At 29.8% G+C, this 13,130-nt stretch overlaps 2 protein-coding genes across 2 annotated transcripts; one reads left to right on the top strand and one right to left on the bottom strand.

Moving 5' to 3' along the window:
* The first annotated feature begins 1,005 nt into the window (after positions 1-1,005).
* LOC133668253 (uncharacterized) lies at positions 1,006-2,011 on the top strand. The gene is made up of 2 exons (XM_062088028.1): positions 1,006-1,259; positions 1,643-2,011. Exons 1-2 carry the CDS (start codon positions 1,088-1,090, stop codon positions 1,834-1,836), a joined length of 366 nt encoding a protein of 121 aa, XP_061944012.1. The 5' UTR covers positions 1,006-1,087; the 3' UTR covers positions 1,837-2,011.
* Positions 2,012-6,657: 4,646 nt separating this feature from the next.
* LOC133667849 (probable folate-biopterin transporter 7) lies at positions 6,658-9,223 on the bottom strand. The gene is made up of 2 exons (XM_062087530.1): positions 8,912-9,223; positions 6,658-7,898 (listed from the first exon to the last, which is right to left on the bottom strand). Exons 1-2 carry the CDS (start codon positions 9,189-9,191, stop codon positions 6,838-6,840), a joined length of 1,341 nt encoding a protein of 446 aa, XP_061943514.1. The 5' UTR covers positions 9,192-9,223; the 3' UTR covers positions 6,658-6,837.
* Between the last annotated feature and the right edge of the window lie 3,907 nt (positions 9,224-13,130).

Here is a 13,130-nt window from a genome sequence, read left to right as displayed (position 1 = left end):
ATTTTTTTATATATATTTTTTTCAATTTCATCTTTCAATCTAGATTTATTATTTTTTATTTCTTTAAATTAGGTTTTGATTTTTTTGATTTCTTAATTTTTTTCTTGCCCTTTTTGTAAACTTTTAATTTTTTTTATTTCATTCTTTGATAAAAAAAAATTAATGTGTTATTTTTTTAATTTAGTCCTCATTATTTTGGTGATTTTTTCTTTTAATTATTTTTTGAATTTAAGTTTTTTTTTATATAACCCTTCAATCTAAAATTATCCATCTTCTCATTTGTTTTTTTATTTAAATTTAATCCTCATTCTTTTTATTGCTATTTTTTCTTTTTGGTCCTTTTGTATAATTAGTTTTTTTTTTTAATTTCATCATTTGTCATTTGATTTATTGAAAATTAGATTTGTGGTTTTTTTAAGTTTGGTGTTTCTGATTTAATGATCCCGGACCACGAGTTTTGTAAGTTAACACATGTTGATTTTTTTTACATATTTTTTTTCAATCTCATTACTCGACATTGATTCTTTTACATAATAGGCTTTTATAGTTTTCTTTGTATTATTTTTTCTATTGGGTTATCTAGATCTTATGATCTGACTTATGAGTTTAGTAAGTTAACTCGGGTGAGCTTGCTTTCAATATAAATTTAATTGGTTCACTCTTTTTGTTTCTTTTTTAAATATAATTTTTTTTCTCTTAACCTTTTATATTTCGTTCATTATAATTGAAAATTTTAATTTATTTTGATATGGTTTTCATAGTTTTATCATCATCTTACACTTTAGATCATCAGTTTTACAAGTTAACCATTACTATATCATATCGATTTAATATATTATTATCTCGATTTTTTTAAAAAAAAATATATCATTCAATAAATCATCATTTAAACATTAAAAAAAAATTAACCATATATATCAATTTTTTTAATTTTTTAATATCTTAACATTTTTTTAACCTGAAAAAAATAAATGGACCCGCACCGCAACGTTGCGTAGCTAGTTTTGATAAATAAAATTTAATTAACTCTCCTCTCTCGCGATAGAAACAGAAACAGAAAGTCGAAATTTGAAATTTTGGGAGAGAGATGGCAACAGCATCAAGCAACATGAAGGGTTTCTACAGGCAAAAGAAGAACAAGAGTGGTATCAGAAAACCCAAATCTACCAGTAAATCGTCTCTTATTCACGCGGCCACTCTTGGCTCTGATATTACCCAACCAACTGCCTTGGTTTCCCATGACTCTCCTGATCTCAAAGGTTTCTGTTTCTTGTATCCTCTCCTTTTTTGTTCTTTTTTCTTTTTTAACTTGTAATTTGCTAGTGGTTGTTTGATAGTTGACACTTCTGGGATTTTTTTTTCTCCCTTTACTGTCTGTTTTTCTTTAAAGAATAAAAATACTGGAAAATTTCTTCATCGCAAGACAAGAAAGATAAGTCTTTGCTGTTTTAATTACTTATTTTTCGTTTATTGTTCTCAAATTGGAAAATTGTATCTGGGTCTATTCTTTAGTGTGGTAAAATTCGTTGTAAAATATCGGCACTGGTTAATTGAAACTGTGTTGCATGTGTATGTATATGTATATTATGTGTATCTATAAGCTGTAACGTATTGTGTTTTCTTGGTGTTTTGTGTTTAATAGATGATTATGACAAACATGAGGATGTGTTGAGGCAATTTGACATGAACATGGCATATGGACCGTGCCTTGGGATGTCTCGGCTTGCACGTTGGGAGCGTGCTCAACGTTTAGGTCTAAACCCACCGAAAGAAATCGAGGGACTGTTGAAGGGCGAAAAGGTTCGATCAGAATGCTTGTGGGATGGTTGCATTTAGAAGTTACTAATACTAATATTATGCTTTGGTTGTATGATCGTAAGCTAATTTATGACTGGAAGTTGTGCTTTTTAATTTACTATGTTCTGTTCAGCCTCTGGCTGTGCTGTTAGTCTCTGTTAATATTCACTTGTGAGCTTTGCTCATCTTAATCAAAAACTTTTATGGACGTAAATGTTGTGTTGCTGAAATTTGAGCTGCAGCCCTGTGTGGAGTACGTGATTATGGCTTATGGCGGGTGAGCGAACATGGAGTGTTTTTTAATCATAACTATGTGGTTAATTATTCTGCTTTAGCATATCAAAGAGTGCATTCCGATTTGAATTTAATAAAAAACTGGATATTTTTCTATATTTCCTTTTGTTTTAATTTGGAATATCATGATTGAATGCTGTAGTTTTTATATAAGAAGAGACCTTAGGTAGCTAACTTGTTGGAAGCTTAGCCAGTACGACAAATGATCAGGTTTTCCTTTCGATTGTTGAATGGATTATTTGCAAGCAATATTCTGCAATCATGCAATTATTGATGAGATATTTCAGCATTTTCAGAGTGTTTTTACACACACACACACACAAGTATAGATCTTAGTGTATGATGGATTTTGTCTGTTGACATGCTAGCAGTAGTAAAACTGGGCTCTCAAGATTAATCTTCTGTGAATATCCATGTTCATGAGTTGTTGATATCTGAAGAACTGACATGCTTAAGATCAATTATTTAAAAGCGCTGCTCTTGGCTATTGGTTCCAATCGTGTGACAATAGATAGAATTCACAGGCATAAGAGAAGAACATCTTGTGGGATTAGGACAAGATATCCCCAGTTCTTGGCCTCTGTTTTCAGTCTTTTCTTGAGAACCGTTTGCCCAGGAAACGAATGCAATGTAGTTTTACTCTACACATCAGGATATACTTCTTAAGGCTCTTCGATCTGTTCTCGACTTCCCCCATTTCGAACAATCTCCACCTGATCCAATTGCCTTTCATTTTCCCCTTATTTAAGTTGTTTGGTTACTGGAGAAAATTGTGCCTACCTGCCTGACATTTGAATGCTCTCTATTAGAAATTGAAACAATCCTCTTGATAACCAAAAGATGACGGCTACATTAATTAGATAAAACTAGCTGTTTAGGAATTTTTTTCAAAAAAAAAATTGTATGTTCACACCTTTGAATGTGTACATTAAAAAATTATAAGTGTAAACGGAGAAGTTTATGTATATATATAATTAAATAAATAGAAAATTATGTGCGCTAAAAAAATAAAAATAAAATCATAACAACAAACAAAGATAAAAATAAAAAATTGATAGGTATATATTAAGATATTTAACATTGCAATATGAGTTTTTACCCGATTATGTTGAATAACTTTGTTTATCAAAATGAAATTGATTAAATCAAAGAAAAAAAAAATTATGTAAAGTTACACATAATATAAATATTATCCAAAAATAAATATTTTATTATTTATATAAAACATAAAGAAAAAATCATAAATGAATTAGAATAATTTCTTCAAAAATTAAATACATATAAAATAACTAAAAAATAATCATAATTTAAAAGAAGCTATATAAAAAAAATAAAAAAGAGGAGTATTAATTTAATTATAAATAAAAAATAATTTTGACAAAAAAATGACATAAAAAATCATTAATTTAAAAAATAATATAAAAAAATAAAGCAATGTTGGGCTTGGCAAGCTAGGCCAGCATATTTGGCCTATTTTGTTAGGGGCCTCGTGCTTGGTCCCTTAATTATTATTTTTTTATTGTAAATAGGGTGGACGACACGATCAATTTAGAAAAAAAGCATTAATTTAAAAAATAATAGAAAAAACAATGTAGAAAAAAAGAAAAAGGTGAGGCAATGTTGGTCTGTTTGGCCCATTTTGTTAAATTTCGTGCACTTGGACCCTAATTTTTTTCTTATCGCTAATGGGGCACACGACTTGTTATCTAGCCCAATTTTTTTTGAAAAATAAATAAATTAGACAATGTGTTGCCTACTGAGGTAAGGATATGTTGTCTAATTTTACTTGGATTTTGGTCATTGTGGTGCCTAGTAAATTAATTAGTACTTAAAAGTGTATTTTTATCAAAATTTTATATCATCATTTTGCTTTTGAAGTATCAATAACTCCTTAACTAGAGTAAGTTTTATAATAACAAGTCTGATAGTATAAAATAGTTTTAATTTATGCTAAATGCTCATTTTAAATACATACATATTTCACAATTCAAAGGATTGATTGATGTGATTAATTATTGAAAGTGAAAGGACAAAGAAAAGGCTAAGCTTAGAAAGGAGATGCCAATTCAATTCAAATTCGTACACTGTTCAGTCATTAGGTCATATCTAAAGCTATAGATCTTGGATTTCAGTTTGGTTTATATGGATGGAAAGATAAGAAATAGGCCTACAATGTTCATGAATTGTGTAAGACCCAAATCTGCCGTTTTCAAATTCAAAGTTTGGCCACAAAAGAGAAGTCAGAATCTGTCCTATAATCCAGCCCTAACACTAGTCAGAATTTTACCCATATATGGAGTTTTAGAAGGCAAAATGCAGTGAAATTTGGTGGGTGGAAGGAAAGGAAAATTTCCAACAACTTTCATAAAGAAGACCTAGTCAAATTCTGATGGTAACAATGACATTTCATCCAGACAAGAGCTTGAGGGCTATCCATCATGTCCGCTAGTAGCACTACTCAGTAGTTTAGACATATCTCGAGCTTTAGTGCTCCAAATGCTCTAAACTTTGGTGAGTGGATGGAAAAGACAATCGCTAACAACTTTCATGAAGAACACTTTGGCAAATTCTGATTGCATCAATGTCATTTCATCCAGCCAAAATGTTTGAATGTTGCTGTCTATCAAGTCCACTAAATCAATAATTGGCCACTACATCAATAATCAATTACCAAATGAATAGTTCTGAATTTTAGCCTATAAAAAGAGGCATTTGCCATTCATTTAGGAATCTTGGTTTTTCAGATTAAGATCATGTTATTACTCTTTATATTTTTGTAATGTTTAAATTTTGCTTTCATTAATCTCTTATTTATGCTTTTCATTTCCTTTACTATACTTAGTTAACTTATATCATGTTTATGTTTTTATATTGTTTATTTATGTTTTCCTTCTTTATAATATCTAGCTAAGTTAATTATGTCAAGGTGAAAAGGTTTCACTAATGATGTTAGGATAAGTATAATATAAACTCAATATGGACTTTAATACTTATATCCTAAACAACTTGCTATTAACATGTCTTATCATTTTTATCTTATTAATTCTTTATACCTTGCTTGTTAAATGGTTAATTTAGATTTGTGTTATATAACACTTGGTACATGAAATACTTGATCCTTCATAATCTTCGGCCTGCATCTTTGTTATGAAAGGAATTTGCTTTGTTGTCAACATAAGTTAGCATCATGAATACTTGATAAAATTTATAAGTATGGTGTTATGTAAATAAGATGAGTAATATGATCATGTTGATAATTTATAAAGAGTTTATATTTTACTTATCTCTAATACTATTAGTGGATCCTCTAATCTTGACATTTGTTTTTATCATTATTTAATCTTCACAGTTATCTTACATCTCAAAGTTCTCTTTAACTTTTAAATCTAAGATGAAAAAAATTAAATAAAAAAAGAGATGCTAGTGGCCTAGGTCTGGGTGGGCTTGACCCATGTAATGAGAAGGCCATACACACCTCGTCTTTTTTTTTTATTTGGCTTAAAGGGTGGATAATGCATCGTCTGTCCTAGCATAAAAATCAAATAGCAATCCATCATCTTATCAAACTAGGTAATTTTAGATCTAAAAGAGCATTTTTTTTTAAAATCTATTTTCATCTAACAAACACCCTTATAACTTTAAAAACACAATCTCTAAACTCAAAAGACTTCTAAGTTGTTAAAAAAAAACAAGATCAAGTTGAAAAAAAATCTTTATCAACTCACATCACCTAATATTTAAATAGAATTTCTCTCGTTAAGTAAAACTAATTGACACAAAAAATAACTTGTTTCATCATTGAAATTCAACCAACCATCAACTATTTTTTTTTCATTGTTTTTTTGGTAGCTTTCTCTTTTCTCTCAAGCCAAGCATGGAAAATTAAATAAAATAAAATTTTAAATCAAATCAATAATTCCATAATTAAAAGGACCACAATGGAACCAGAAACAATTTTTTAGGAAAAAAATTCCCAAATAAGCGCAGGTTAAACAACACACGAAAAAACCCTTTTGTTTTTGTTAGACTTTATGTTAAATTAGATATTTTCAATTTCTTGTAAGCAACAAAGTTGATTTATTCTTGCAAAAATAAGCTTCTATCAAATGTCAGGACGTGTTACCAACATTTTGAAAATCTCAGCCAATCAAAATAAATTTTTAGACTCAAATATAAAACAATGCAATATACAAGAATAAAATAAAAAAATAATTTTTTTAAAAAATATATTTTTAATATTAATGCATTAAAATGATCTGAAAACACAAAAAATATATCAATATGAAGTAAAGAAAAAAAAAATTAATTTTTTTAAAAAACACTTTTAAAACACAAAAACAAATAAAGTTTTATAAAACTCAATTAAAATAAATAAAAAAAACTATTATACAAAAACTACATTTCAAATTTAATTTTTTATTAAGCTTCGCAATAAAAAATATAATTTAATTTATTATCAAATACCTACCATGATTGTTTCACCAAAAATACAAAAGCCGGTGCGCAGAGACTACCAAAAACATTCTCCGCAGCAGCTCGTGGCTTTCCCACCCAAGAGAACAAGAATGCGCCGCTAATAATTGAATTATATGTATGAAAAGAGATCCAACAACACAGCGTCACAGCATGTAGATTTCAAGATATGATACGAAATTCTTGCAACGACCACTAGGTATACCAAACATGGTAGGAAATAAGGAATAAAGAATGCTCTAGAAAATCAATTGAATCGTCTAAACTATAATTCTACTCTTTTTTGCTCCTGCTTTCCGACTTCTTATCATCGGGAATGCAAGATGACCAATAAATCGGCAAGAGTGTGCAGACTGCCTGTATCAGAAGGGCACAAGGAAATCCTGAAAAATCACTGCCAGTTACTCCAACAAATGATGACAGTGCAACTCCAAGGTATCCACTCACTATGAATGAAAGGGCAGTAGCAGAAGCCACAAGCGCCATCAGGGATCCTTCACATCCCGAAGGGCAGAGCTGTGCTATTAAAATATTGAATGGCAGAATCTTGAAGAAGAATAGAACCTCCAAAAGGCCTGAGAAGACTATAACATATAACAAATCTGGCACTCCCATGCTCCGATAAACTCCCTTCACAAACAGCACATCAGACAGCATGAATGCTGCCATCACTCCCTGAATGACCGCAATTAATTTCTTTGATGGAACTGACTTTAAAAAACGATTGTAGATGACACTCCATAGGAGCATTGCTGCCTGGCCAAAAACCTTAGAGATCCCCAATACAGATGAATTGATGTTCAGATATTGTGTTTGGTAAAAGAACATGGTTCCTGTTAGTGATGGAATTATGGCATTTGATGCTGCCAACCATGTTATTGAGTAAGCAATCTCAGGTTTCTGTAATGCAACTGAGAGCTCTGAAAGCTGTTTTCTGATTCCAACTCTTGATGAACTTTTGGGGAGGTTAAGCGAGCTTTCACGGACAGATATAATAATAAACAATTGCACAGCAACAGCAAGGCTGAAAAAGAGGAACATAGCTTGGGGACCATAAATGTTAATGGCAATACCACCAAGCAGGTTTCCAAGGACACCACCAGCAGAGGAAGCAATCCAGACAAATGATTGGAGCTCACCCGAGGAATATGACTGGGAGTTTTTAGGGGGCGAAGTGGGTTGCTTTCCTATCTCTGCAACAATGGCATCATTTGCAACCTCAGCTATTGAAGCACCAAGATTGCTAAGGAGGAGACATAGGCTCAAGGTGACGATTGAGATGCCTGATGGAGAGAGGATTGCTATGGCTAGCCATGAAACTGCTTGCAAGAAAGCTGCAATAACAGATGTGCAAACTTGTTATGGAGTAATTTTGAGTTATATCACAAAAGAGATAAAAGACCATGCATATTTGTACAGACTACAGAATCATATCCTCAGTTCACTATGGTACCAAACTTTTTCCTTGCAGGCAAATTAGTACACAAGATTTAAGCTCCAATTCACTATTTCTCTATTTTCAAAGCTATCTTTATCAAACAATATATAACTTGTTCCATGAGCAAAAATGCAAGGATAACATTATTGTGAAGAAGACAGCTGGGATAATTCTAATAGATAAACATGCTTAGCAGGAATACTACAGGCTAACACAATTTGAAGAAGCAATGAGAGAATTCCCCTGAACGTCAAAAACAGATTCAAGTAGTATTATCCTCCATCACTGCTGGATACTCTACTAATTTAGAACTTCAAGAAACACCATAAAGGACTGTTTATTGAAACTTAAGATGCACCTGTTCTCTGCCTGTCTGCCCTTACTGACAAGAAACGTAGTTAAAAGTTACAAGATCGAACCCTCTTTATCAAGGGATATAGAACTTATCCGATGAGTGAAAAACACAGGATAAAATCATCATGACAGCAGTTCCGGGACAAAAAAAAAAGAACAAAAAGAACACACACACACACACACACACACACACACACAAAAGAGTAAATTTGCTCATTAAATTGTAAGAAAACAACTACTATTGAAACTAATTGTACAAAAGCAAACTCATAAAACCAACAACATCCCAGATAAATCATAGCATTAAAACTCCGAAAACCTATATTTCCTTTAACATAATAATAAATCCTTCATCGAAAGACTCAAACTCTAATATCTCTTTTATCAGATCAAGAAAGGGCTAAAAGAATCATTGCATCCCTGCTGCCTATACTATGTTCTCTGGAAATAAAAAAAATCAAATCAAACAAGTGAAACAAAACTCAATTAAACTACTCAATGAGCAAGAAAAGAAAGAAAAGCTTGAGGTAAGGTAGTTGTGATAATTTCACTTACCACCGATGGCAATATAAGGAATGCGGTGCTGGCCAGAAATGTAAACAGCATCAGAAACGACACCATATAGAGGCTTACCAACCATGGGAAGATTAGCAGAGTTTTGAAGGAGCTGGAGAGTAGAAGGGTCCACATGAAGCCCATCTTTCAAAAAGAAGTTAATAGCCATCCATGGTAAACACCTGAGCCCTTGTATCCAGAACCCCAACCCCAGAATTCTCCTTGTCGGGTTCGGGTCCATATTACCTGATGGAGGAGGAGGAGGAGGAGAAGACACCATCTCTCTCTCTCTCTCTAGGCTTTGAGTGCTCTCTTTTCTTTTCTTACAATTTCTCTATGGGATTTATAATTTTATATACACGAAGGGGTTTGAGAAAGGGACACGTGTGAGGGTGCCTGTCTTTTTAATTACTTTATTTTATTATCTTAACGAATATTAATATAAGTAATTATACATGGAAAGAGAAGGGATTGTGTGGAGTGATTAAAATTACATAGCTTAACCTGAGGATTGTAACTAGGTTTTAAGTTGTTTTTTAAAATTTATTAGTTTAAGTTTTATAAATTTTAAAATTATTAAAATTTATATAATTGTTAATTTTAGTATTCATGAGATTAGTCGAAATATACGTAAATTAACCCGAACACCCACAGTAATTAATAAAAAAATATTACATAGCTTAAATGGCTAAAACTTGAGTTTGTTCCTAATAATAATATGTTCAAGTTTTTTTTAAGTTCATTGAAATTTATATAGTTATTAATTTTAAAATTTATAAAATTAATTAAAATACGTACAAGTTAACCAACACCTACATTAATTAAAAAAAAATATATCTTCCATGGACGGCCATTTTCCACCTTTGTTATATTCATAACAGAAGTGGGTGCCATGGATGGGAGATAGATTATGCAAAAGGTGAGATAGAGGAGCACTTTTTTTTTTTTTCCGGTGCCCTAACCAAGTTTTTCTTTGCTTCTGTCCTAAGCAACTTAAAGATGCATCGTGGAAGGTTTGGAATTATGTAAAAGGATAAGGAAAAAAAAAGAAAAAAAAAGGTGAAATTAAACTCCATTATTAATTAAAATTCTCTAGATTGATTAGCATTTCAATCTCCATCCATTAAGCTCATAAAAGGTGAAATTAATTTCCTCGTTTTTTGAACCATGAAAACAAAATAAATTGAACTTTCTCTCCTTGATTTCCTTTCATTTCCATCAATCCTTGAGACTATAACCGAGGACACATAAACTTATTTTCTATTAATTGCTAGGGTTTTAACAATTGAATTTCTCATTTTTAATTTAATATTAAGAAAATATTATCAAATTGATAAAACATATAATCTCAAATGAACTTTCCCTTAATATAAAAGAAAAAAAAAAAGCAAACTAGGTGTCAATCTAAGTCACTTAAGATATGTTTACTTTTGAGGTAATTTTTGTAGTTGTGATTTGAGAAAGATAAGTTTAGAAAAAATATATTTAACTATAGTTAGTTAGATTTAGATATTTGTTTGATAAAAACTGCGGTTGAAGTCATATCTATTTGTTTTTGCATTTAAAAAACACTTTTGAAAAAAATTAAATTTTTTTATTTTTTTCCTTGTTCAAATTAATATTTTTTTTTGATATTTTCATATCATTTTAATACATTGATATCAAAAATAATTTTTTAAAAATAAAAAAATTATTATTTTGATGCATTTCTGAGTAAAAAACACTTTGAAAAGTAACCACACAAACACAAAGTCAAGGAAATATTTACGAAACTCAGTTAAAAAAACATGTAAAAACTGTTGCACAAAACTTGTGTTTCAAACTTAGTTTTTTAGAGCATCCTGTAGCATAAAATGTAGTTTCCTTTAAGCTATGTTTGTTTCCTAAAATTCACTTTCCGGAAAACTATTTTTCAAACTTTCCTGTATTTGTTTGATATTGGAAAAGTTGGTTAACGGAAAACACTTTCCAGTCAAAGAAAAATTTGGCTTGGTTTCCAGGAAAGTGTTTTCTTGAAAAATTTGGGCGGAAAACACTTTCCAGAAATTGTGAAAAATTTAGAAATGTCATATTATTTACTGATTATATCAATTTTGGTCCTCAAACTTTTGATTGTTATATATATTTTGTTTTGAATATTTATTTTTCAATTTCATCTCTTAAAATTTAATTTTTATATTAACTTTGATCCTCATTTTTATAATTGTTATTTGCTTTTTCCTTATCATTTTTTTATTGAAATTTTTTATCTATCAAATTTGGTCCTTATTTTTTTTATTTTTAATTATTTTTTTTAAATAATTTATGAAATGTTAATTATTATTATTATTTTAATTTCTTCATCTTTCATTTTTTTATTTTTTAGATTTATCTCTATTATTTTAATTATTATTTATTTTATTTGAGATAATTTATGAAATTATACTTTTTTTCAATTTCATTTTCATTCAACTTTTTAATTTGTAAGATTTGTTCCTCATTATCTTAATAAATTTGAGAAAAATAAAACATTAATAAGTTATTTTCCAGCTCATTTTCCATGACATAACCAAACACTGGAAAATGTTTCCCAACTTATTTTCCATTACACTACCAAACATCAAAAAATAATTCACTTTTCCGGAATTCACTTTCCAAAAGAAAATTACCTTCCAGCAAACAAACAGGGCTTTATTATCTAACATGTTTTACCACTATCGTAAAAGCCAGAGAAAAACAAACACACTCTAATTGCAAGATTTCAATATTTTTTGCTATTTCGTTTAGTCGTTTGATTATCAAAATTATGTCAACCAGGGCCAAAAAGGAATGTCTAATTTAAATAGCAAAATTACCAAATAACTATAACATCGACTACCGTTTATTATAATGCAATAAAAAAACAAAGAGAAAAAGCTAGTAGGGAATTAATATTTTACAAACTCATCACTGTTATTCAAGAATTAAAGTAACAATAATATCTAAAAGATAATAAATTAGGTATTTCACTAATAATAACAAGTATTATAATTAATTCAATTAAACACAATTAACCAATAATATAACTAAAATGCTTAAAGTAAAAAGTATAAGGATAGAAATTACGAACTCAGTTTTTAACGTGGTTCAGCAAGGCTATATCCACACCTCAAGCACCAAACCAATCTTGAGTATTGTATTCTTTACTAATCCAAGCCAAAGATTATAATATACTTGACGAATCTTCACCAAACCCCCTTTTATCACTTGAAAAAAAATGCTCTTTAAGACTTTTCACCTTGGTAATTTACCTCACTAATGACCAAGAGTTTTTCACTTAAACTCTTGAAGAATTACAATTGTTTGAAATGCAACAACATTCTCACAAAGAGTGGATAAAAGATTGAAACTTATATATCTATAGCTCACTCAATATCACTTAGTGCCTCTTTGGGAATGCGATGTAAACCGCATTCCCAAAAATTTTGAATTTGTTTTGTTAAATATTTTTTTTATGTTTTTAGATCATTTTGATGTGCTGATATCAAAATTGATTTTTTAAAAATGAAAAAAAATTATTTTGATGCATTTCTAAGAGAAAAACACTTTGAACTACAACCATTACCATAATCTCAAACAGGCTAGAACGTATGAAGGTGTTTAAGTGTAGTAAGTGTGGGAATTTATACTCTTATGCAAGAATATGAAGATTTTGGTGCACAAATATGAGTATAATTTAGGATTGATGATTTTTTGAAGTTGATTTGAAGTTATTTTTGCTTTTAAAAATATTCAAGGTCCATGCTTAATTCTTCAATTAAAGAAGCTATATATATAGCAAAAACTAGTTGTTTTATAACCATTACTATTCCTTTGACAACTAAAACGGTCAACTGGTTTAGATTGGTCAAGTCAATTAATCGATCAGTTCCTACAAATTTCTAGGTGTTCATCCTTGGTAAACAAACGGTCGATCGATTCCCTTGATATGGCCAAACAGTTGACCGATTCAACTTAAAATTCAGTTTTAAACCTGGTGAATCTTGAATTGACTAAATGCATATTAATCCTATAATGCATGTAATGTGAAGTTTGTGAATTCATTTTAATTTGTGCTATCAAATAAGATATAAAGATTTACATAATAAGCACTAAAATGAATCCTAAAGAACTAAGTCTTCATTTGCTTTACATCTTGTATCTTGTATCTTGTACTTGTTGATTTATTTCTTTATTTAATTCTTAATGCTTGTTGATTATC

This window comes from Populus nigra, chromosome 11 (genome assembly GCF_951802175.1).
Source record: "Populus nigra chromosome 11, ddPopNigr1.1, whole genome shotgun sequence".
NCBI lineage: Eukaryota > Viridiplantae > Streptophyta > Magnoliopsida > Malpighiales > Salicaceae > Populus > Populus nigra.
Note: the sequence above shows the minus strand (reverse complement) of the source record. Positions and strands in the feature narration are given on the sequence as shown.

Bases quoted from the DNA above. Each gene is read 5' to 3' on its own strand.
- LOC133668253 (XM_062088028.1), top strand. From the start codon at position 1,088: ATGGCAACAGCATCAAGCAACATGAAGGGTTTCTACAGGCAAAAGAAG. The intron at 1,260-1,642 runs GTTTCTGTTTCT...TGTGTTTAATAG, and splicing joins TGACTCTCCTGATCTCAAAG to ATGATTATGACAAACATGAG.
- LOC133667849 (XM_062087530.1), bottom strand. From the start codon at position 9,191: ATGGTGTCTTCTCCTCCTCCTCCTCCTCCATCAGGTAATATGGACCCG. The intron at 7,899-8,911 runs GTAAGTGAAATT...CTGTTATTGCAG, and splicing joins TCCTTATATTGCCATCGGTG to CTTTCTTGCAAGCAGTTTCA.